This window comes from Hyla sarda, chromosome 5 (assembly GCF_029499605.1).
Source record: "Hyla sarda isolate aHylSar1 chromosome 5, aHylSar1.hap1, whole genome shotgun sequence".
Lineage (NCBI taxonomy): Eukaryota > Metazoa > Chordata > Amphibia > Anura > Hylidae > Hyla > Hyla sarda.
In genome coordinates, this window is record NC_079193.1 from 81,318,651 (window position 1) to 81,344,127 (window position 25,477).

A 25,477-nucleotide genomic window follows, 5' to 3' on the forward strand; every position below is an offset into this window, starting at 1 on the left:
CCCCCTCCCTTTTTAGGTTTAGTTCCAATACATAAAGGGAATAAACGTGTATAGCAAAACATGTGTTACTGCAATCCTTTTCTGTGAAAAATACTTCATTTTCTTGAAAAATTTTAGGGGGTGCCAACATTTACAGCCATGACTGTACGGGAACCAATCAACCTACAAATATAGCAACCAAAATTCAATTTGAATAAACCACTGAGATTTGATAAATACAACCTATAATCCTACATGAAAACCTCACTTATGAAAAAAACATAAAATCATTAAAAATTTAAATCTTTATTGAAAGTCAGTTTAACCAAAAATCAGTGACCTCACAAAAAATCCCGTAAAAAACACATGCATCACAAGACATTTAAAACCCATAGGAGGGGAAACAGGAGATAAAGCAGGTTGGCGAAATGCGTTGGGGGGGGGGGGGGGGGTATACGCGAGTGATCGTCCAGCCATTAAGCACTTGTAAGTGTGTTTACTATGAGGATGTGTGCAATTGTTTTACATGGTGGGTTTTGATTTGGGGCTACAATTTTGTAGCTACATCATATTGGAATTATACCCGCCTTGAGCCTGCAAATATATCCACATAATATATCCGCATTTAACTATTGTGAGTTTGTTGTATTGCCATCTGCATATTTGAATGCTGCAACATTGTGTGATACTGCCAAATCCTAATACTTGAATTTTTTTTTACATTTAATTACTGTGCAATATTGTCATATCCTTATACTTGAATATCTATGAGTTTTTTTTTTTTTGTCCAAGTGCTCTCTGATGACACCTGTCTCTGGAAATGTCCAGTATAGAAGTAAATCCCCATAGCAAATCTCTTGTTTGCTGTTGCCAGACAGAAAAGAACAATGAAGAACACTGTTGTCAGACAGAAAAGAACAACTCAACTTCAGCAGCTGATAATTATTGGAAGGATTAAACATTTTTAATAGAAGTAATTTACAAATCTGTTCCAGTTGATTTCCTGGAATACCCCTTTAAAAGTGCAGGTAAGACTACATTCAGTTAAATGGATCCTGAGTGGGCAATCCATGGTATATGTCAGCATATTGCACTGCTGATGTATGCTACAAACAGTGTAGCTTTAGGTGTGACCATAGCCAACAACATGTGAGGTCGACAGTAGATGTCTACATGTATCTTCCCCTAGTGGTGGCTGCAGGCAGCTGTAAATTTAGGTGTGAAAAGATGTAATAGAAAATAGAGCTCTGACTTCTGAGTTGATTCAAGAACAAAATTGGCAATAAATTGTGGACCTTATAACTAAGTGATATACTAAAGTAGTACCACTTATACAGAGAATTTCTTCATAAATTAAAAAACAAACAAAAAAAAATAAAAAAAATTCATACAACGCGTCGCCCGAAGCCTACTTTTTATTTTCTTATTTAATATTCTTCCACCATGTTAAACAACCTCACAGCACAGCCCCGGTCAGTAGAAAAATGTAAAGCCGAAAAAAAAAAATAATAGATAGAGATATATAATTATATATTATATATCTCTATCTATCTATCTCAGTCTTTAGGCTGCTGCAGTCCAAAAGTAAAATCCAATGGTAAAACTTCATCTGCCATTTCAGAAAGCTGGTCATCATGTGACCGCAAAGTCCATAACTTCTCCAATTCATAGGTCTCTCTGGTTTCAGGCAGCATGAAATGAACAACAATATTCCCTGGTTAAAGCAAAAAAAATTAAAAATTAAAATAGCATCAGTGATAACAATGGAATATGTACTTTGCATATTATGAGAACCAACCAAAGAAGAATTTATGCTAGTGCAAAAAACAAAAAAAAACCTGTACTTTGGGGGGGATGGGTGACCTGTTTTTCACGCACATCTACAGCTCACGATTTGTGCCTTCAGGGCATAGATATGCCAGGAAACTGTCAAAGTGACACGCTGACTTATCTGGGCTCGGACAGGCATGGGCCCAATTCATTTCACTTGCCCATGCTTAGTCAGCTAGTGACTATGTCCATTTTCTAATCATATACAAGTTTTGGCTCTTGCTAAGAAGTGTGGTCTGCAGCGCTTTTCAGTCCAAGACAAATCTCAGATAAGTTGGGAAAATGACCCAAACACAGTCACAAGCTGACTACGCTCGGGTCCTTGAAATGAATGGGACCCACGTCTGTCTGAGAACCGATACGTCAGCATGTCCGTCTCCTCTCGTATATCGGAGGCACAAATTGTGATGGGAACTGTGGCCTAAGAATCACAGTCTAGAATATATTTAGGTAGATAGCAGATATTTGAGAAGAAGATTTATTAGGGGGTAGAGGGACGTTCTGACCTTTCTCCAATTATTTTGTCTATTCAGCCTTCAGGCAAAAATTGCAGTTATTTTGGACTAAAATTATTTTTGTTAGATACAGAATTTCATAAAATTTGATAAATATTTATAAAAAGAATGTGTGTGTGTGTGTGTGTGTGTGTGGGGGGGATTAAGTTGCCTCAAAGGTATTTTGTTCCTTTTCTATTTTGAATGATATTGAATAAAAATTTAAATGGGCACTGTCAGATTCAAAAATGTTTTATATGTTGTACATATTGGCAAAACATTAACCTTTCTAATATATTTCATAAGAAATTTTTATTTTGTTTTTATAGCAATCATGGCTTTGTCCAAGCTGAAGCATAGACAAAATCTAGTAAGTGAGGGTGGGCTAGCATTCTTCTGTGCTCTCTCCTGTCTGATAGCACTCCTCTGTGCTCTCTCCTGTCTGATAGCACTCCTCTGTGCTCTCTCCTGTCTGATACGACTCCTCTGTGCTCTCTCCTGTCTGATACGACTCCTTTGTCTGATAGGACAGGAGAGAGAGCACAGAGGAGTCATATCAGACAGGAGAGAGCACAGAGGAGTGCTATCATACAGGAGAGAGCACAGAGGAGTACTATCAGACAGGAGAGAGCACAGAGGAGTACTATCAGACAGGAGAGAGCACAGAGGAGTACTATCAGACAGGAGAGAGTACAGAGGAGTACTGTCAGACAGGAGAGAGCACAGAGGAGTACTATCAGACAGGAGAGAGCACAGAGGAGTGCTAGCCCACCCTCACTTACTGGACTTTGTCCATGCCTGTGCTTCAGTTTGGACAAAGCCATGATTTCTATAAAAAGGAAAAGGAACATTTCTTATGAAGTACATTAGAAAGGTTAAAGTAATATCAACTGGCTCCAGAAAGGTAGACAGATTTGCAAATGACTTCTATAAAAAAAAATATCTTAATCCTTCCAGTAGTTATCAGCTGCTGAAGTTGAGTTGTTCTTTTCTGTCTGACAACAGTGCTCTCTGCTGACACCTCTGCTTGTCTCAGGAACTCTCCAGAGTGGGAGAAAATCCCCATAGCAAACCTCTAATACTTCGGACAGTTGCTGAGACAAGCAGGTGTCAGCAGAGAGCCCTGTTGTCAGAATGAAAAGAACAACTCAACTTCAGCAGCTGATAACTACTGGAAGCATTAATATTTTTTAATAGAAGTAATTTACAAATCTGTTTAAAGGGGTATTCCAGGATTTTTTTTTATTTGACTATGCTACAGGGGCTGTAAAGTTAGTGTAGTTCATAATATAGTGTCTGTACCTGTGTGTGATGGTTTTCTCACAATTCTTCTGTGATTTTCACCCCAATATTTATTTTTACCAGCATACAAAATGACTGTTGTCTCAGATTTTTCCCAGCTTGCAATGCGGCCGAGACCTGACTCCCTACTCAGCTGATGACAGGGAGTTTGTCCGCTTCAATGGGTGGAGTGATCTTTTGCTGGGGGAGAGATCAATCTGTAACTAATGCAACAGCTGTAGTCACCCTGATTGAAAACTACAGATCTTTTGAATGGATGCAGCTCGTATGTTTTCAATGGGTGGGGTGGGTGATGTGTGGGAGGGAGGAAAATGGAATTATGGTATTTGTAGGCAAAAAAGAAAGTCAAACAGGAAATACCAGTTAACAAAAAGCTAGCCACAGTGTTATGGTAATCTCACAACATAGCCATTTAGCCCCAAGACAAGCACAGATCCTTCCTAAGCATGTCCATTACTGTCTGCCAGGTATGTAATAAAATCACCTTCTGGTGGATATCCCCTTTAACTTTCTGGAGCCAGTATATATATAAAAAAAAATTTTTGGGAATACCCCTTTAATGTTTTGCCAACCTATAAATTTTTTTTATTAATTTCGGGTAGAATACAGACATGGTGCACATCTACAATCTTGTATAATGATCTAATTGCTTCTCAGCATAATATCAAAAACTAACAGGTTGTTAGTATACATTTTTGATCAAAAAGTACAAGCCCACTCGCCACGTCAAGGCCACCTATCCAGAGTGAGTCCCTAACGTCCCTAGCATAAAATGGCGCAGCACCGGGCGGCGACCACCACCGCCACGACACAGGTGCCCACCGGGGGGGGGGGGGGGAGCGACCCACTGGCAGGGCGGCCCCAATGCTACTCAAACCAGTCTATGGGCCGCACCTCCCCGCAGACACGGCGCCACGGCAGCAACGGACGCCGCACAGCACCACACCAGTGTGAACAAGGTGTAATGGCTCACTTACCCTGCTCTCCCAGTCAGACTGGGAGGCTGCCAGGAGTGAAATGGCCCTAGTGTGGCTAATTACCACCTATATAGGGTTGGGCTGAGGGGGTGGGGAAGAGTGCAGCACATGTTCAAAAAAAAAAAAAAAGGATAGAAATCTCAGTATGAATTTCGGGTAGAATACAGACATAGCGCACATCTACAAATTTGACGTGGCGAGTGGGCTTGTACTTTTTGATCAAAAATGTATACTAACAACCTGTTAGTTTTTGATATTATGTTGAGAAGCAATCAGATCATTATACAAGATTGTAGATGTGCGACCATGTCTGTTTTCTACCCGAATTCACACTGTGATTTCTATCCCCTCCTTTTTTTTTTTTTTTTTAACATGTGCTGCACTCTTCCCCACCCCCTCAGCCCAACCCTATATAAGTAGTAGTTATCTACACATGGGTCATTTCTTTCCTAGCAGCCTCCCAGTCTGACTGGGAGAGCATGGTAAGTGAGCTATTGGACCTTGTTCACATTGGTGTGGTGCTGTGCGTGGCGCCGTGTCTGCGGGGGGGGTGCGGCCCATAGACTGGTTTGAGTGGCATTGGGGCCGCTCTGCCGGTGGGTCGTTCCCCCCTGTGGGCATTGGTGTCGCGGCGGTGGTGGTCGCCGCTCGGTGCTGCGCCATTTTAGGCTAGGGACGTTAGGGACCCACTCTGAATAGGTGGCCTTGATGTGGCGAGTGGGCTTGTACTTTTTGATCAAAAATGTATACTAACAACCTGTTAGTTTTTGATATTATGCTGAGAAATAATCAGATCATTATACAAGATTGTAGATGTGCACCATGTCTGTTTTTCTACCCGAATTCCCACTATAAAAAGTTTTTGCATCCGACAGTGGCCAATTAAGGGGGAATATCTAGGATTAGAAAAACAGAGCCGATTTCTTCCAAAAGCAGTGCCACATCTGTCCTCAGGTTGTATGTGGTATGGCAGCTCAGTTCCATTGAAGTGCATGAGGAAAGGGTGGTACTGATTTTGGAAGAAATTAGTTTTATTTCTCTATTCCTAGATAACCCCTTTTAAAAGTAAATAACATTTTATAATAAACTAGCTTAGATATCCGGTGTTTCCCGGTTTTTCCTACATACATATTATTTATATATACATATATATACACACACACACACTAGCTGAGTACCCAATGCTGTCCATTTTTCCTACCTAATCCTTGTGGGGAGGAAAAGCAACAAATGAAGAAGCTTTTGTCCTCATATCCCATCCTTAAAGGGAAACGGTCACTTTTTTTTTTTTTTTTTTTTTTTATATATTAATGAAATTGTTATATAAAATAAGTTTAGTTCATGTGTGTGTTTGGTGTGTATTTCATTTATTTAACATTTTATTCATCTTTAAAATTTGCACAGGGGGCTTCCATTACCATAAGCATATGTGATGACATCACTTAACGACACTATCACAGATGCTCTACAGCATTCACTGGCCATAAGACTGTTAAGACGCCGACAGTCTCATAAATAAAAAAAAATGAGGGACTAGAATGCTGTGTTCTGCGCATGTCTGTCATGCGCAGAACACAGCGACAAAAGAGGAGCCAGCGCCATATTGGTGAAGTCCGGAAGCCTCCACTGTAAAGCACCAGTGGTTGTCATTATCCCCTGCTGGCTCTCCTGTATACCGGCCGAGCTCCTACCATCCATCTTTGGGACCTGGACTCTGCGCCTCTCTGGCTTTCAGGCGGGAGTGCAGAGGATCAGCTGAGAAGGGGGAGTTCTGGTCGACCCCCAGCTGATGTCTGCAGCACAGCGCTTCCCTGACTATCTTCATGACGAGTACAAGATCACATGGCAGGCCGGCCGTGAACTGCCGCTATGAGAAGGGACAAGGAATGTGTATGAGGTCGGACCCCATGCTGAAGGAGGATTTACACCAGGGACGGCTGCACGTCTGTAAGAAGGCTGTGTCAAAGCTGTATGTGACATTCAGACCGTCTAATGACTCATAGCCCTGTACTGATTACAGGGTCTGACTGTCAAACACCGCTTTTCCAGGCTTCTGAATGGCACATGAACTGACTAACACTGACAGTTTCCTAGCTATTGGAAAGTTGTGTGTGACAGACACTGTTATGACTCATGGCTCTGTAATGATTACAGGGTCTGACTGTCACACACAGCTTTCCAAGGCTTCTGAATGGCAAGGAAAGTGTCAGTGCTAGTCAGATCATGTGCCATTCAGAAGCCTGGAAAAGCTGTGTATGACATTCAAACTCTGTCTAATAACTCATGGCCCTGTAATAATTACAGGCTTCTGAATGGCACATTAGCTGTTGTATAATGTTTTTTCCTCCTGTCACCTCCAAAGCTGCAGTCAGTATTCTACTGTTACATCACATCTTATCTTCCAGTCGCCTCCAAAGCTGTATTTCCTATTCTGCTGTTATATAATGTCTCATCCTCTATTCACTTCCAAAGCTGCAGTCAGTATTCTACGGTTACATCACGTCTTATCCTCCTGTCACCATTCTGCTGTTATATAACATCTTTTCCTCCAGTCACCTCCAATGCTGTATTCACTATTCTGAATGAACGTGTTCTTTCTTTCTGCGGACTCCACACGGAATGCTTAACAGTCTATGAGATGGCGTATTCCTGTGCAATTTGCGGGATGTCCGCACAGAGATTCTAGCCTGCAATGACCCAGCTCTGGAAGCGATATCCAATTGTCTGTTCTTTACCACTCTAGACACCAACAAAATGGTGCACACAGTGGAACTGAAAAGACTACAACTCCCCCCCCATGCACACAGACAAAAGGGAAGGTAGATGAGCGAGGCCAGATTTCAGCAGCGTATTCACAAGTTGCTTGCCTTCGCCTGATTCCTCATGTTAGCTCCCTCTGCTGGTCAACAGTGGGAAATATGACAAGTTATTAAATTTTTCATATTTTGTGACAAGTAATTTTTTTTTAGAACATTTCCAAAAATATGAAAACATTTAAAGTGAAGCTATCAACTAATCTTTCCCTAATCCCCCTCCCCATCTGTCCCTGACACTAACCATCTCTATCCCTGTATTCATTTGTATTGAAATCCCCATTAAAAAACCTGTTTTAACAGGAAGGAATCCTGAGCCATATAGGGTGAAACCTAGTGGCCAGGTTTTCTAATGTAAAAAAAAACAAAACTATAAAAACAATATTTTAAATTAACATATACGGTATTAGAAATATTCTAATTTTTGCATAACATCTTTTTAATTTTTATTTTTTTTACTTTAATGAGAGTACCCATTTAACCTCTGGAAAAAAAAAATACATTTGGTGACAGATTCCCTTTAAATCCTGACCCCATATCCGAACCCCAAATCCCCTCCTCATATTTGGACCGCATATCCTGTCCCCTATGAGGAGCTGAGTTGTGATGAAGATCTTGTAAGCTGAAAATAAAAGGGGTGTGGCTTAAAAGGTGGGCGTGTCTGTGAGGTGGGGCATGGAATGCAGGGAGAGAGTGGCCGGACTGATGCATTCACCAGGAGATGCAGAGCGGAGCTTGTGGAGTAAGGCACCAGAAATCCTATATACTTGCATGGGACATGAAACAAAAACCCCATCCGTCACATATGGGGGTAGGTTAGGGTTAATTTAATTATTCCATCTTTTTATTTGACATATAAGTAACATGAGACCAAGTATTCCCGAAATATCTCCAGTCGTACAGAAGTTATGCTGGAACATACATTACCTATAGCTTTGCATTGGGCTTTAAACAAAAACCCAGACTCTCACAAATTGGGGTAGGTTAGGGTAAATTAACGATCCTACATTTTTATTATACATATAACATGACTGAGTTTGGAAGTTATGCCGTAACATATTTCCCATAGACTTGTTTGGGACTTTAAATAAAAATCCCGCCCCTGGAAAATGAGGGCGAGTAAGGGTTAAATCACCTATCCTATGTTTGTTGTTGACATAAGTAACATGTGGCCAAATTTCATGTTAATATCTTTAGCCGTTTGGACGTGATGCTGGAACATATACACATACATACATACACACATACATACATACACACATTGAGTTTTATACAGGATGGGCCATTTATATGCACACACCTTAACCTCCCTGGCGGTATGATTCTGTCTGGAAATTTGTACCAGAAGCGGTACAATTTTTTGCATTGAATTTCACATCTTCCCCGTCACATCCCCCTCCCTTGTCACATTCTCTCCCCCCCCCCCCCCCCCCCCGTTACATCCCCCCCCCCCCCTTGTCACCTCGTTCTGCAGTAACATACACTGGGTTTGCCGGGCAGGTTTCAAACCTAGTGTATTTGCTGCAGAACAAGTCCTTTCCCCTTCAGCCAATCACTGGCTGGAAATCACTGCGGCCTGTGATTGGCTGAAAAGGGAAAGGTCCTGTAAGATGAATCGTGAAGAGAGCAGGGACCAGAGCGCACGGAGGGGAACGACATCTGCATGGACCGGGATTAGGTGAGCAAAAGTTTTTTTTATTTTACTCCTTTTTCCTTTTACACTTAGCTCAGTGTTTTTCTAACAGGGGGCCTCCAGCTGTTGTGAAACTACTACTCCCAGCATGCCCAGACAGCCTTTGGCTGTTCGGGCATGCTGAGAGTTGTAGTTTTGCAACAACTGGAGACCCCCTGGTAGGGAAACACTGACTTAGTATTTTTCTTTACCTGCTCCGCCACGGGAGCCGACCAGAGCAGCTAATCGCATGTTTTCCCGGGGGGCCGCACCGCTATATCGCACTGCTTTTGCGATTCTACCCCGAGCATGACTCGGGGTTACCGATCCTGGCAGGGAAAATTAACCCCGAGTCACGCTCTGGATTACCGCTCTGGAGGTTAATAAAATGGGAATGGTCGGTGATATTAACTTCCTGTTTGTGGCACATTAGTATATGTGATGGGGGAACTCTTCAAGACGGGTGGTGACCATGGTGGCCATTTTGAAGTCGGCCATTTTGAATCCAACTTTAGTTTTTTCAATAGGAAGAGGGTCATGTGACAAACTTATTGGGAATTTCACAAGAAAAACACTGATAAGCTTGGTTTTAACGTAACTTTATTCTCTCATGAGTTACTTACAAGTTTCTGACCACTTATAAAATGTGTTCAATGGTGGTCGCAGCACTGAGGTGAGGCAGTACACAGACATACAGCCTCCAGCCCTACACTGTATTTGGCTGAAGGCTGTATGTCTGAGGGGTCCACTGCCTACCAAATGTGGGGGAACTACCGTATACTGCCAACCTAATGTGTGTGTGTGGGGGGGGGGGGGGGGGGGAACTATGCCGACAACCTAACGTGGGGGAGGAACTATGCCGACAACCTAACGTGGGGGAGGAACTATGCCGACAACCTAACGTGGGGGAGGAACTATGCCGACAACCTAACGTAGGGGGAGGAACTATGCCGACAACCTAACGTAGGGGGAGGAACTATGCCGACAACCTAACGTAGGGGGAGGAACTATGCCGACAACCTAACGTAGGGGGAGGAACTATGCCGACAACCTAACGTAGGGGGAGGAACTATGCCGACAACCTAACGTAGGGGGAGGAACTATGCCGACAACCTAACGTAGGGGGAGGAACTATGCCGACAACCTAACGTAGGGGGAGGAACTATGCCGACAACCTAACGTAGGGGGAGGAACTATGCCGACAACCTAACGTAGGGGGAGGAACTATGCCGACAACCTAACGTAGGGGGGACTATGCTGACAACCTAACGTAGGGGGGACTATGCTGACAACCTAATGTAGGGGGGGGGAACAATGGTAAGGTACTGTACATCGCGGTAGAGGGGGTAGTCTTATATGGAGAGTATATCCCAAACTCTATATTTTAACTGTAAAAGTTGGGGGGTCGTCTTATATGCCGGAAACGGTAACTACATGCACCAAAATTAGTATGTTTAAAATTGTCATCTTCTGACCCCTATAACTTTATTTTTCTGTATACAGAATGGAATGGGGGCTAATTTTTTGCACCGTGATCTGAAGTTTTTATCGGTACCATTTTTGTTTTGATGGGACTTTTTGATCACCTTTAATAAATTTTTTTAGGGTATACAAATTGACCAAAAATACGCAATTTTGAACTTTGAATTTTTTTTTTACGCTGTTGACCGTGCGGTTTAATTAAAGTTATATTTTTATAGTTCAGACATTTACGCACGCGGCGATACCACATATGTTTATTTTTGTTGAAAATATGTTTTAATGGGAAAAGCGGGTGATTCAAACTTTTATTACTGAAGGGGTTAAATCAAATTTTTATTTTTTAACATTTTATTTTTTTTTTGTCCCCGCAGGGGACTATTACATGGAATACTTAGATTGCATACACTGAACAATGTTATGCCATAGCATAGCATTGATCAGAATTATCTGAGCTCGATTGCTCAATCCTGGATCTCAGGCTTGGAGCAATGGAGCGACGATCGGACGGCGGGAAGGAAGGAACAACTGTCCTCTCAGCTGTTCGGGATGCCGCAATTTCACAGCTCCGGTGTGCTAACTGGCAGTGTTTTCTCTCATTTTAGACGCCACCATCAACTTTGATCGTTGCGTCTAAAAAGGTTAATACTGGTCATCAGCCCGATCTGCAATGTCCAGTATTAGCCGCGGGTCCTGGTTGCTGATAGCAACTGGGACTTGGCGGGTATGAAGCGCGCTCAGCTCCTGAGCCGGCCATGGACATAAATATACATCCGGGGTCTTTAAGAGGTTAAATCAATGTGGCTTAGCTACGTAGTATACTTTGCACAGCCACTCTACAAGGTAAGCACACAAAGTTGTTTCATACCACAGGCTTTAAGTAATTTATGCTACACACTAAATTTCAACAAAAATAAATATATTGACTGCTTACCAAAATCTATACACATCCAGTCATCTGTGTCTTTTCCCTCCAGGTGAACATGGGGATCACTTTCTCCTTTTAGAAACTTATACTATAAAACAACAAAAATGACATCAATTATTCTTACTCATCATGCATACAGTTGTCTAGAATAGATGTATGACCTATCCTGAAAACAAGTTATATAGTAAACTGGCTCCACAGTCTAGTGCAATGTCTAGAAGAGGGATATTTACCGAATAAACTCATAAACTAAGATAAAGCAACATTTAAGTGAATTTAGGACTGCACAGAACTAGTGTTTTCACCACAGCACTTTAAATACTGTCATGACTACTAAAAGGGCAGGAGGGGGCAAAACTTCTGTCAATACTGGAGTTTAAGAGGGGGCAATACTTCTGTCAATACTGGGAGGGAAAAGATTTTAGGGGTTTCTAGTGGGGGGGGGGGGGGGAGATTCATCAAGACTTGTGCTGTGGAACTTGTGCCCATAGCAACCAGATTCATTTTTGAAAATGCATCTAAAAAATAAAAGCAAAGAAGCCATCTGATTGGTTGCTATGGGCAACTGGTCGATTTTTCCTCCCCACCCCCCCATGGTACTTAATTCTTTCTAGGAGTTGTTTTGAGGCTGCCCTTTGACTGGTGTTTGCAACTGTTACAGTAGATGAATAAAGGTGTTATCCAGGGATTTATTTTTTCAGCAATGTGCCCAACTGTGTAATAAAACAGGAACAGCTTATACTTACCTCTCTTGCTCACCTGTTGCCTCTGGTACTGGCACCCAGTCTCAGGCATGCCACACTTTCCCAAGCTAGACTGACTGCAGCGGTGTCCTGCCTTAAAGGGGTACTCCACCCCTAGACATCTTATCCCCTATCCAAAACTGCGCTCCGTGCCTGATGACTAGCGATGCGGTGCTGACGTTACGGCCAACATCCCCCCCCATCGTAAGGTCATTGTCCCCTCCCATATACTTGCATTGAGGGGGCGTGGTTGTGACCACGACATCACAAGCCTCTCGTGCCGCAGCCAGCATTCTAAACTCTGTTCTAAACACGGTGGGATCAAGCATCTTATCCCCTATCCTATGGATCGAGGATAAGATGTCTAGGGACGGAGTGCACTTTTAAGTCAGTGACTGGGGCTGAGCGGCGATGTGCTGTGCTGTCTGCAGTTCTGTAAAGGAAAATGCAGCGTTGACTGGACGATACTCAAGGCTATGAGGGAGTGAAGTAAGTATAGGCTGTTTTTGTTTTGTAAAGCAGCCTAGGCACATAGCTGAAATGTTTTTTGATTTTTGCTGGATAACCCCTTTAAAATCAATTTGATGTGCTTTGTTGTATTTGTTTTTAAACTTAAAGGTATGTTTTGTATGGTTAGTTGGGTGGATGAAGGTGGTGGTGGTGAGGCACAAGGTTGTTCTTGTTACTAAAAAATGTTCTTAGTATAGTAAGAAATATTTATAAATAAAATAAGCAGCTGTAAAGCCACCCTTATAATACATAGACACTTTACCACTTTCAACACATATTGTGCCATAGCCTGGAGATGCCGGGTCGACGTTCCACCAACAATTACAAAATATTCTACGTATTTCATCTCCGGGGGCACTCTGATCACACACAAATCTTTGCCATTTTCCTGCCGCAGCAAATTTACCAGTACATTGATGTTAAACTCTTGAAGTGCTTCATCTGCAAAGAGCAATATATAGAAATCTACATTAATACACATTATAGCCAATACTTACATACTTTTTCACATCAAAACATTTTACTATGCCGAACAAACAGCCAAAACGTGTACATATAGAACGAAGTAGTCGAATTACCATTTGGTTACATTTTATTTGTTGGGTAGAATAGTGTAGCTTAGTCTACCACACCAGACCATGGTCTATTCAACCCAACAGCTACACTACCTATAGCTACACACCTTTTTGCCAGTATAGCATCCACAGCATACGCACATTTTAGGCCTTACTATGGTATATGGCTTTCAGGGTACATTCACACGGGCAGATTACCTGCTGAATTATCGCAGCATTTTTTACTGCGGAAAATCTGCAGCGGATATTGCTATCATTGACTTTGATAGGTCCAAAGGAAAATCTGCAAATCTGCCTCTATTGCGGATTTTCTGCTGACCCCTTGAAGTCAATGGTAGAAAAATCTGTTGCAGACTTTCCACAGCAGATATACTGCAGAAATTCTGCAGGTAATCCGCCCCTAGGGTCTATTCACAAGGCAGAATTTCCTCAAGCAGAATTCCTCCTCAAATGAAAGCCCAATACACTTCTATAGGAGCCCACACTACTGTTCACACTTCTGTAGAATTTCCGCTTGAATTCCACACCAAATCAGCACAGAATCCACACAAGTGGAAGCGGACATTCTGCCATGTGAATAGACCCTTAGGGTTTATTCACACGGGCGGAATTTCCGCACCAGTTCCGCTTCCACTTTCTTGGGTGGTTTCTGGCTTGTGCAGACTTAGTGTGGAATTGGTGCGGAATTTGGATGGAAATTCCGCATGCAGAAATTCAGAAGTGTGCAGTCCCAAAGAAGTCTATTAGACTTTTATTTGAGGCGGAAATTCCACCCGTGTGAATAGACCCTTTGAGCTTGTTCACACAAGCTGATTCTTGCACAGATTTACCACAGCTGATCTGCTGTTTTTAATTTTCAGCTGCTTATTTTCTCATTGACTTACCAGAAAAAAAAAACAGCAGCTGAAAATCCGCAGCGAAATCTGCACTAAAATTCGCAGCAAAAGCCGTTCATGTGAACAAGCCCCTATAATAGGAATCGATGGTATGTGCACCAAATAAGGCTTACATAAAGTCTTAGGCCTCTTTCACACTAGGAAACCTGTCATGTAGGTTCTGTAGCCCTCACTCAAGGCAGCATAAAATAGGAACAGATACATTATTATTTTCAGCAGTCTGTTCCTGAACCCCTTAAGGACCAGGCCCATTTTGGCCTTAAAGGGGTAGTCCAGTGGTGAAAAACTTATCCCCTATCCTAAGGATAGGGGATAAGTTTGAGATCGCGTGGGGTCCGACCGCTGGGGCCCCCCGCGATCTCACTGTACGGGGCCCCGGCTCTCCGCCGAGATAGCGGGTGTCGACCCCCGCACGAGGCGGCGGCCGACACGCCCCCTCAATACATCTCAATGGCAGAGCCGGAGATTGCCGAAGGCAGCGCTTCGGCTCTGCCATAGAGTTGTATTGAGGGGGCGTGTCGGTCGCCGCTTCGTGCGGAGGTCGACACTCCCCCTTCCCGCGGGCTGTCGGGGCTCCGTACAGGAGATCGCGGGGGGCCCCAGGGGTCGGACCCCCCGCGATCTGCAACTTATCCCCTATCCTTAAGATAGGGGATAAGTTGTAAACCACTGAGTCACCACTGGACTACTCCTTTAAGGACCAGAGCGTTTTTTGCACATCTGTCCACTGTCACTTTTTTTTTTTTTTTTTAAGTTTCACAATGTTTTTATTGAATTTTATAAACATAAGAAATGTAACATATAACATAATATGACACCAGGTGTGTCAGAGTTTACATATGAACATGCATAATAACCTTGACTGCTGGAGCATAATCGTTCATCCAAACAGTGTTATGCATATTCACAAAGGATCTATCAGGTCCAAAGGGACCTTAATTGAAATTTGAGAGCAAGATAATAACAATAAGAAGGAAAACAATAAAACAATAAAATAGTGAGTCTCCATAACTTCTACAAAATCAATCAAAATTGCTGCATCAGGCAGTTGTCTGGTATTTGGTAGAATTCAGAATCGAGGTGTCACAAGGGTCAGCCGTCTTATACACTCGAAGAACCGCTCTTTTGTGTGTAGTAAGCTAAATTGTATCATTACTTAGTTTACATAGTAAGGGTCTATGGGGGGTTTATAAAGCTTAATCCACGATTCCCATGAGGCCGTACACTCACACTGTCACTTTAAGCATTAATAACTCTGGGATGCTTTTACCTTTCATTCTGATTCTGAGATTGTTTTTTCGTGACATATTCTACTTTAGGTTTGCATCATAAACATATACAATATGTCTACTTTATGTTTCCATCATAAAGTTGACATGTTTTTACTTTTGGAAGACATCAGAGGGCTTCAAAGTTCAGCAGCAATTTTCCACATTTTCAAAGTCAGAATTTTTCAGGGACCAGTTCGGGGTTGAAGTGGATTTGAAGGGCCTTCATATTAGAAATACCCAATAAATGACCACATTATAAAAACTGCACCCCCCAAAGTATTCAAAATGACATTCAGTAAGTGTGTTAACCCTTTAGGTGCTTCACAGGAATAGCAGCAAAGTGAAGGAGAAAATTCAAAATCTTCATTTTTTTTTACACTCGCATGTTCTATTAGACCCAGTTTTAGAATTTTTTCAAGGGGGTAAAAGGAGATAAATATTGCTAAAATTTGTAACCCAATTTCTCTCGAGTAAGAAAATACCTCATATGTGTATGTCAAGCGTTCGGCGGGCGCAGTAGAGGGCTCAGAAGGGAAGGAGCGACAATGGGATTTTGGAGAGTGAATTTTGCTGAAATGGTTTTTGGGGGGCATGTCACATCACATTTAGGAAGCCCCTATGGTGCCAGAACAGGAAAAAAAAAAAAAAAAAAACATGGCATACTATTTTGGAAACTACACCCCTCAAGGAACATAAGGGGTACAGGGAGCCTTAACACCCCACAGGTGTTTGACGACTTTTCATTAAAGTTGGATGTGTAAATGATTTATTTTATTTTTATTTATTTTTTTCACTAAAATGCTGCTTTTCCCCCCAAAATTTTACATTTTTACAAGGGGTAATAGTAGAAAATTCCCCCCAAAATTTGTAACCCCATCTCTTCTGAGTATGGAAATACCCCATGTGTGGACGTCAAATGCACTGTGCGGGCACACTACAATGCTCAGAAGAGAAGGAGTCACATTTGGCTTTTGGTAAGCAAATTTTGCTGAAATGGTTTTTGGGGGGCATGTCCCATTTAGGAAGCCCCTGTGGTGCCAGTACAGCAAAAAAAACTCACATGGCATACTATTTTGGAAACTATACCCCTCAAGGAACGTAACAAGGGGTACAGTGAGCCTTAACACCCCACAGGTGTTTGACAACTTTTCGTTAAAGTCGGACGTGTAAACAAAAAAAAAAAATGTCACAAAAATGCTATCTTTCCCCCAAATTTTACAAGGGGTGATAGGAGAAAATTACCTCCAAAATGTGTAACCCCATTTCTTCTGAGTATGGAAATGCCCCATGTGTGTACATCAAGTGCTCTGCTGGCGCACTACAAAGTTCAGAAGAGAAGGAGCGCCATTGAGCTTTCGGAGAGTGAATTTGTTTGGAATGGAAGTCAGGGACCATGTGCGTTTACAAAGCCCCCCGTGGTGCCAGAACAGTGGACCCCCCCCCACATGTGACCCCATTTTGGAAACTACACCCCTCACAGAATTTAATAAGGGGTGCAGTGAGTATTTACACCCCACTGGCATTTGACAGATCTTTGGAACAGCGGGCTGTGCAAATGAAAAATAAAATTTTTCATTTTCACGGACCACTGTTCCAAAAATCTGTCAGACACCTGTGGGGCATAAATGCTCACTGTACCCCTTATTACATTACGTGAGGGGTGTAGTTTCCAAAAAGAGGTCACGTGGGGGGAGTCATTGTTCTGGCACTATGGGGGCTTTGTAAACACACATGGCCTTCAATTTCGGAAGCATTCTCTCTCCAAAATCCCAATGGTGCTCCCTCTCTTCTGAGCATTGTAGTTCACCAGCAGAGCACTTTACATCCACATATGGGGTATATTTTTACTCATGAAAAAAGCCCCCCAAAATTTGTAACCCGATTTCTTTTATTTTCCCTCGTGAAAATGAAAAATTTAGGGTAACACCAGCATTTCATTTTTCCATCCAACTTTTAACAATTTTCATTAAACACCTGTGGGGTGTTAAGGCGCACTATACCCCTTGTTACGTTCAGTCAGGGGTGTAGTTTCCAAAATGGGGTCACATGTGGGTATTTATTTTTTTGCGTTTATGTCAGAACTGCTGTAACCACCCCTGTGCAAATCACCAATTTAGGCCTCAAATGTACATAGTGCGCTCTCACTCCTGAGCCTTGTTGTGCGTCCACAGAGCATTTTACACCCACATATGGAGTATTTCCGTAGTCAGGGGAAATTGTGTTACAAATTTTGGGGGTCTTTTTACTTTTACCGCTTGTGAAAATAAGTATGGGGCAACACCAGCATGTTAGTGTAAATTTTTTTTTAATTTTTACACTAACAAGCTGGTGTAGACCCCAACTTTTCATTTTCGTAAGGGTAAAGGGAGAAAAAGCCCCCCAAAATTTGTACGGAAATACCCCATATGTGGGCGTAAACTGTTTCCTAGAAATACGACAGGGCTCTGAAGTGAGAGAGCGCCATGCACATTTGAGGACTAAATTAGTGATTGCATAGGGGTGGACATAGGGGTATTCTAGGCCAGGGATTACCAAACAGAGTGCCTCCAGCTGTTGCTAAACTCCCAGCATGCTTGGAAAGTCAGTGGCTGTCCAGAAATGCGGAGAGTTGTTGTTTTGCAACAGCTAGAGGCTCCGTTTTGGTAACACTGCCGTACAATACGTTTTTCATTTTTATTGGGGGGGGGGGGGACAGTGTAAGGGGTGTATATGTTGTGTTTTACCCTTTATTTTGTGTTCGTGTAGTGTAGTGTTTTCAGGGTACATTCGCACTGGCGTGTTACGGTGAGTTTCCCGGTAGGAGTTTGCACTGCAGCGAAAAATTTGCTGCAGCCCAAACTTCAAGCAGAAAACTTACTGTAAACCTGCCCGTGTGATTGTACCCTGTACATTCACATGGGGGAGGGCAAACCTCCAGCTGTTTCAAAACTACAATTCCCAGCATGTACTGACAGATCGTGCATGCTGGGATTTGTACTTTTGCAAGAGCTGGAGGCACACTGGTTGGAAACAGTTCAGTTAGATTCTGTTACCGAACTCCGTATTTACCAACCAGTGTGCCTCCAGCTGTTGCAAAACTTAAACTCCCAGCATGTACTGATCGCCGAAGGGAATGCTGGGAGATGTAGTTATGTAACAGCTGGAGGTACGCAAATACAACTACCAGCATGCCGAGACAGCTGTTTGGGCATGCTGGGATTTGCAGTTTTGCAACATCTGGAGGTCTACAGTTTAGAGACCACTGCACAGTGATCTCCAAACTGTGGCCCTCCAGATGTTTTAAAACTACAAATCCCAGCATGCCCACACAGCAAACAGCTCTCTGGGCATGCTGGGAGTTGTAGTTTTGCAACATCTGGAGGGCTACAGCTTAGAGACGACTGTATAGTGGTCTCAGACTGTAGCCCTCCAGATGTTGCTAGGCAACTCACCGACTTCCGTAGGATCCAGGGAGACCTTCTGGCGACCAATAGCAGGTATAGGAGGGGTGGCACCCCTGCCACCTCACTCCTATCCCTTCAGGGGGATCGTGGGCATCATGGACAACCGCGATCCCCCTTATATTCCAGGTCTCCATAGACCCGGATTCGGCGCAAATCGAAAGTGTGAATTCACTTGCGATTTGCGCCGATCGCCGACATGGGGGGGGGGGGGGGGTTCTGATGACAGCCGCTAATAAGTACTGAAAGGATTAAGATTTTTTAATAGAAGTAATTTACAAATCTGTTTAACTTTCTGACACCAGTGGATAAAAAAAAAAAATAATTAAAAAAAGTTTTCCTCTGCACAAGTCCTGGTGAATCTTCCCCCATGGAACTTAATTCTTTCTACGAGTTGTTTTGAGGCCACCCTTTGACTAGTGTTTGCAACTGTTATAGTGGATGAATAAGATAAAAGGTGTTTTTCAGCAATGTGCCCAACTGTGTAATAAAACAGAAACAGCGTATACTTACCTCTCTTGCTCCCTCGTAGCCTCTAGTACTGGCCCCTAGTGTCTGCACTTTGCAGAGCTAGACTGGCTGCAGCTGTGTCCTGCCTTAAAGCGCAACTGTCATCAAATCTGGGCCATATAACCTACACGCAGCCTTTGTACTGTGTGCAGATTGTGTATTAGGCAGTGTTTTTACCTTCTGTCATCCTTTATTACCCCAAAAATCAGTTTTGATGGAAGCCGCACACAGTCGGATAGGCGTGGCGTTCGCAAGGCCCCGCCGCCACGCCTATCCCCTGCATGTCAGCGCTGGGACTGCTGTGTGATTGACACGCAGGTCCCAGCACGTGCGCCCCTTCACTTATCCCCCGTGCTCGCCACATGTGGTCATGCTCTGCTGTTCAAAAAAACTTCAGCTGTGCACCTTTATTATTACTGAATATCTAATAGTGCCCGCTATCCTCTTTCTTGCTGTGCCGGTGACCAGAGACACACCCTCTGTGGCTTCTATTCCCAGTGCCCAGTGTCAGAGAGGAAGCAGGCTCCCTGCCTCTAGCACTGGGCATGTGCACTGAGGAGGTAGGCGGCAGGAGCGAGCACTTGCCATGACGACACCCGCCGTAGCGCGCATGGGGGATAAGTGAAGGGGCACATGCGGTGGCCGACATGCTTCTTCCATGCATCTATGGGTGAGCCGGAGATAACAGCACTCGAGTATCTCCAGCTCTTCCATAGATATGCATTGGGGGGGGGGGGGTTTGCCCACCACTTCATGCTGAGGGGGTTCTAGTGGTCAGACCCCCCACCATCAGACACTTTTCCCCTATCCTGTGAATAAGGGATAAGTTGTTGGGTACTGGTTTACCCCTTTAACGGAGGGTCATTCAGCGTGCAGTAACAAAAAACTACCTCAGGTAGTCCTTTTTTTCCCCCCTCCATTTACTAAACTTTCTTTTTAAAAGCTTTAATAAAATCAATTAACTAATGGAAAAGAAAATCTACAACACACCTTTAGCAGTGTCCCTCATATAAATCATGTGATCTGTAGTCACAAGTATGCCAGCTGGCTATACACTATCAATGGGTTGTTATAATTCAGGCGAAACGGCAGCATCCGCCTAATAACAAGAGGACACGCACGCTATTAAAATGTTTGAGATCACAACCCACTTCGACATGTTTTACCATGCACAGTGGCTTGGTCAAGAGTTTTTGTCATAGCCCACTGCCACTTGGCAAAGCCACTGCATGGTAAAACAGCATCCGTCCCTATGTTATAGTGTTCTGAGCAAGGCCAGCAGAAACTATGGGACAGGTTCCCTTTAAAGGGGTACTCCGCCCCTGGCATCTTATCCCCTATCCAAAGGATAGGGGATAAGATGTTAGATCGCCGCGGTCCCGTTGCTGGGGACCCCGGGGATCCCCGCTGCGGCACCCCGCCATCATTAATGCACAGAGCGAGAGAGCTCTGTGCGTAATGACGGGCGATACAGGGGCCGGAGCAGCGTGACGTCATGGCTCCGCCCCTCATGACATTACGTCGTCACGCCCCCTCCCATAGACTTTTATTGACGGGGCGGGCCGTGACGTCACGAGGGGCGGAGCTGTGACGCAACGATGCTCCGGCCCCTGTATTGCCCGTCATTATGTGCAGAGCGATCTCGCTCTGCGCAGTAATGATAGCGGGGTGCTGCAGCAGCGATCCCCGGGGTCCCCCGCAACGGGACCACGGCGATCTGACATCTTACCCCTTATCCTTTGGATAGGGGATAAGATGTCTAGGGGCGGAGTACCCTTTTAAGGCTTCTTTTACACTAGCAAATTCCGTCGCTAGTTCCGCCCTAAAATCAGCTGTCACCGACAGTAACCAAATCCTATATGTCCATTAGAAAATCCCATTATAGTCTATGGGATTTTTCTAATATCCGTTTTAATCCATCATAGTCCGTTATTGATAACGGATGTTATTTTGTGACAGAAGATAGTACGGAAGAAATAGTTCATGAACTATTTTCTTCCATCACAAAATAACGTCCGTTATCAATAACGGACTATAATGGATTAAAACGGATATCAGAAAAATCCCATAGACTATAATGGGATTTTCTAACGGACGTATAGGATTTGGTTACTGCCGGAGACAGCTGATTTTAGGATGGAACTAGCGACGGAACTTGCTAAACGGAGTAATTTGCTAGTGTGAAACAAGCCCAAGGGTATGTTTACACGGTGTGCAGAATCTGGATGAAAAATGTAGCTATATTAACATAAAGAGTACCTGTCACCAAATAAAACTTTTAATATAGTGTTCCTTGTGCAATTAGCAGACACTTTCCCATTCACTTGCTTTTAAAATCATCAACATAAATATGTTTAAAATGGAATATAAAAAACGGCCACTAGGTGGCTCTCTTCTGTTCCCTGCCACAATTAATACAGTGAGTGGTCTCCTCCCGACCTGGCAGGAGTCCAAAACTCAGGAAGTGCTTCTCTGCACTGAGCTTGATTGACAGCTGCACAGAAAGTAAAAGCTCCACAGATTCTTACAGAAAGCTGCAAAAAAGCCTCACTGATAGCAACACAGACTGAAACATGCAGAGCCTGAGGTCTTCTATTCATCACAGCAACCATGTAAGTGCGGAAGTGGTCCCCCAGCAGGCTTCAGTGATGTCATGCCTGCTGGAAGAATGCACTATGTGAGCAAGAAGAAAGGTATGATACACAGCTTTTTGTGAATGGAAAATCCGCTTGGAAATTCCTGTCTGAAGAATGGAATTTGTGAATGGAAATACTCGCGAAAAACATTGTAGTATATTGAGGACTACAGTGTCCGCACGGTCCTAGCGCTGATTGATTCAGTCAACGATGGCTGCACTCGGAATCTCCGGGCGGAAACTTTCTGCCCAGAGATTCCGCAGTGTGAACCTAGCCTTAGGAGTAGTTAAGGAACATAGCCTGAGTTAGTTTAGTACAGGTACTTTTTAACACTGTGGTGAGTGGAATTTCTGCTGTCCCAGTCACACAGCAGATTTTCTGCTATGAAATTCTGCAATTCTGCAACAAGAATCAATGATCAAAGTTTTTTTTTTGTTATATAAATCAAGAGGAGATGGGATGTATAAAGGAGAAAAGAAACGTTCCCATCTGGCAACCTATTAACTTATTCATCTGTCATATGGTAAAGGGAAGTGGTCTTCAAACTGTGGACCTCCAGATGTTGCGAAACTTCAACTCCCAGCATGCCCGGACAGCCATTGGCTGTCCGGGCATGCTGGGAGTTGTAGTTTCGCAACATCTGGAGGTCCACAGATTGAAGACCACTAGTGCAGGTTGTGGGATCTGCTACAACATCAGTGTGAACAGAACATTAAAGGACATCTGCAGCGTGATTAACACTTATCCCCTATCCACAGGATAGGGGATAAGTGTTTGATCGCGGGGGGTCCTACCGCTGGGACCCCCCTGTGATCTCCTGTACGGGGCCACGGCTATCCCGTGCAGGGGGCGTGCCGGCCGCAGCATGACGTTGCAGCCGGCACGCCTCCTCCATACATCTCTATGGGAGAGGAGGGGAGGCAGCGTTCGTGCCTCCCCGTCACCCCCATAGAACTGTATGGGGACGGGGAGGAGACGGGGCGTCACCGTCAACCTCTAGGTCGACGCTACGTGCCTTAGTGCTCACCATGAGCGCTAATGGCGGCGCCCCCATTAGGGAGATCGCAGGGGTCCCAGCGGTCGAACCCCCCGCAATCAAACACTTATCCCCTATCCTGTGGATAGGGGATAAGTGTAATGCCGCTGCAGTTGTCCTTTAAAGAAAACCTGGACATTAGATGCTTTACAGGTGACTCTGGTCAGGGCATTCAGAACTACAAGCACCAGGGCCCAAGGTGCAGAATACAGCCTCAGGAATACCATGCACAAGAAGTATATCCATAACTGAGGATATGTTTTGTGTTATATAGGGTACCCCCAGATACCTCTGTATAACATAGTTACACATAGTTGCTCTTTCTGAGTGTTGCTGTGTAAGAGGGGGCGTGAAAGAGGAGTTTCAAAAACTGTGATTATCTGTTGTGCGGAGTGAATCTGTGGAGTGGGTGCGACTGCCTATAGCCCACATTCATATTTTGGGTAAGTTTTTCTCTTTTGCACATAGTGGGATAACTGTTAGAGTTTAAACACCCTTTTTTTTTTTCTCTGTTCCACCTCTAGGGGGAGGAGGAGTAGATTGGGCACAGGTGTATAAATCTTAGCTTGGGACTCTTATTGAGAGCTTGCTCTTTCTAAGTGTTGCTGTGTAAGAGGGGGCGTGAAAGAGGAGTTTCAAAAACTGGAGTTTGAAAGCAGGAGGTTGAGATCGCTGTGAGTGTTAATTTCTGAACGCACAAGGTCTACAAAAAATTTTTAAGTGTAATTTTGACTGTCTGTTTTTTCCTATACATTTGTGAAATCCCCATTACTAGATGGCCTCCATGTTGGAAAATGCAGTCCAATGTACATCCTGTTCAATGTATACAATCCTTGAACAACAGTTTGAGGGTGCATATTGTTGTGCGAGATGTGTGCTAGTTGTCCGTTTGGAAGCCCAGATCCTGCATCTAGAGGGGCGACTGGCAACAATGAGAAGCATTAACAACATGGAGAGGAGTCTCCTGCTCACTGAGCAGGCACTCTCGGGAGTAGAGGTGGGGGAGGACAGTGGGACGGAGTTGCAGGACAGTCAGGCAGTTAGCTGGGTTACAGTTAGAAAGAGGGGTAGGGGAAAAAGTGTCAGGGAGGCTAGTCCTGAACTGGCACACCCCAACAAGTTTGCCCGCTTGGCAGATGAGGGGGGTGCCATTACAGAGCTAGGAGAACTGCAGCAGGATACCACCTCTGACCGCCAGGGGGGTGTCTGCTCCAGTAAGGAGGGAGGGAGGAGTACAGGGCAGGCCAGACAGGTACTAGTGGTGGGGGACTCAATTATTAGGGGGACAGACAGGGCAATCTGTCACAAAGACCGGGATCGCCGAACAGTGTGTTGTCTGCCTGGCGCACGAGTTCGGCACATCGCGGATCGGGTTGACAGGTTGTTGGGCGGGGCTGGAGAGGACCCAGCAGTCATGGTACATATTGGCACCAATGACAAAGTAAGAGGTAGGTGGAGTGTCCTTAAAAATGATTTCAGGGACTTAGGCCGCAAGCTTAAGGCAAGGACCTCCAAGGTAGTCTTTTCTGAAATACTACCAGTACCACGAGCCGCACCAGAGAGGCAGCGGGAGATCAGGGAGGTAAACAAGTGGCTCAGAAGCTGGTGTAGGAAGGAAGGGTTTGGGTTCATGGAGAACTGGGCTGACTTCGCTGTCGGTTACCGGCTCTACCGTAGGGACGGGCTGCACCTCAATGGGGAGGGTGCAGCTTTGCTTGGGGAGAAGATGGCTAGAAGGGTGGAGGAGTGTTTAAACTAGGGACTTGGGGGGAGGGAACCTACAGCAAAGAGGGGGAAGATAGTGTAGATAGAGAGGTGGGAATTATAAATGTACTTGGGGGTGGAGCGGAGGGAGGGGTTAGAATAGTTAATAGGAATAAGCTTCATAGGAAAATAAAACTTACACCCTTGAATCCCATTAACCCCAATAACATAAAGGATGGAAATGTAAAGTGTATGTTCACAAATGCCAGAAGCCTAGCAAATAAAATGGGGGAGCTTGAGGCCTTGATACTGGAGGAACATATTGATATAGTTGGGGTCACTGAGACATGGCTGGACTCCTCGCATGACTGGGCTGTCAATCTGCAGGGGTTTACATTGTTTCGCAAGGATAGAATGAACAGAAAAGGTGGTGGAGTCTGTCTGTATGTAAGAAGTGGTATGAAAGTCAGTGTGAACGATGCCATAGTGTGTGATGATTCTGAGGATGTGGAATCACTGTGGGTAGAATTACAAAAGGAGGGAAATACTGAAAAAATATTTGGGGTAATCTACAGACCCCCTAATATCACTGAAGAGATAGAAGTTCAGCTTCATAAACAAATAGAGAGGGCCGACCGGGCAGGTACAGTGGTAATAATGGGAGATTTTAACTATCCAGATA

At 44.1% G+C, this 25,477-nt stretch overlaps 1 protein-coding gene across 6 annotated transcripts in view; it reads right to left on the reverse strand.

Annotated features, from left to right (window-relative positions):
• Positions 1-325: 325 nt before the first annotated feature.
• The window catches only part of MALSU1 (mitochondrial assembly of ribosomal large subunit 1), a 33,485-nt gene continuing 8,333 nt past the window's right edge, over positions 326-25,477 (reverse strand). For 2 of the 6 annotated variants that reach the window (XM_056519800.1, XM_056519799.1), the window contains exons 2-4: positions 13,134-13,168; positions 11,481-11,562; positions 327-1,693 (exon numbers count right to left, since the gene is read on the reverse strand). In XM_056519800.1, coding sequence (XP_056375775.1) covers positions 1,536-1,693; positions 11,481-11,562; positions 13,134-13,168 — 275 coding nt within the window. In that variant the 3' untranslated portion in view covers positions 327-1,535. Of the gene's footprint in view, positions 1,694-11,480; positions 11,563-12,989; positions 13,169-20,409; positions 20,696-25,477 lie in introns of those variants that run through there. The other 4 variants (XM_056519798.1, XM_056519796.1, XM_056519797.1 and 1 more) reach the window with 4 other exon arrangements.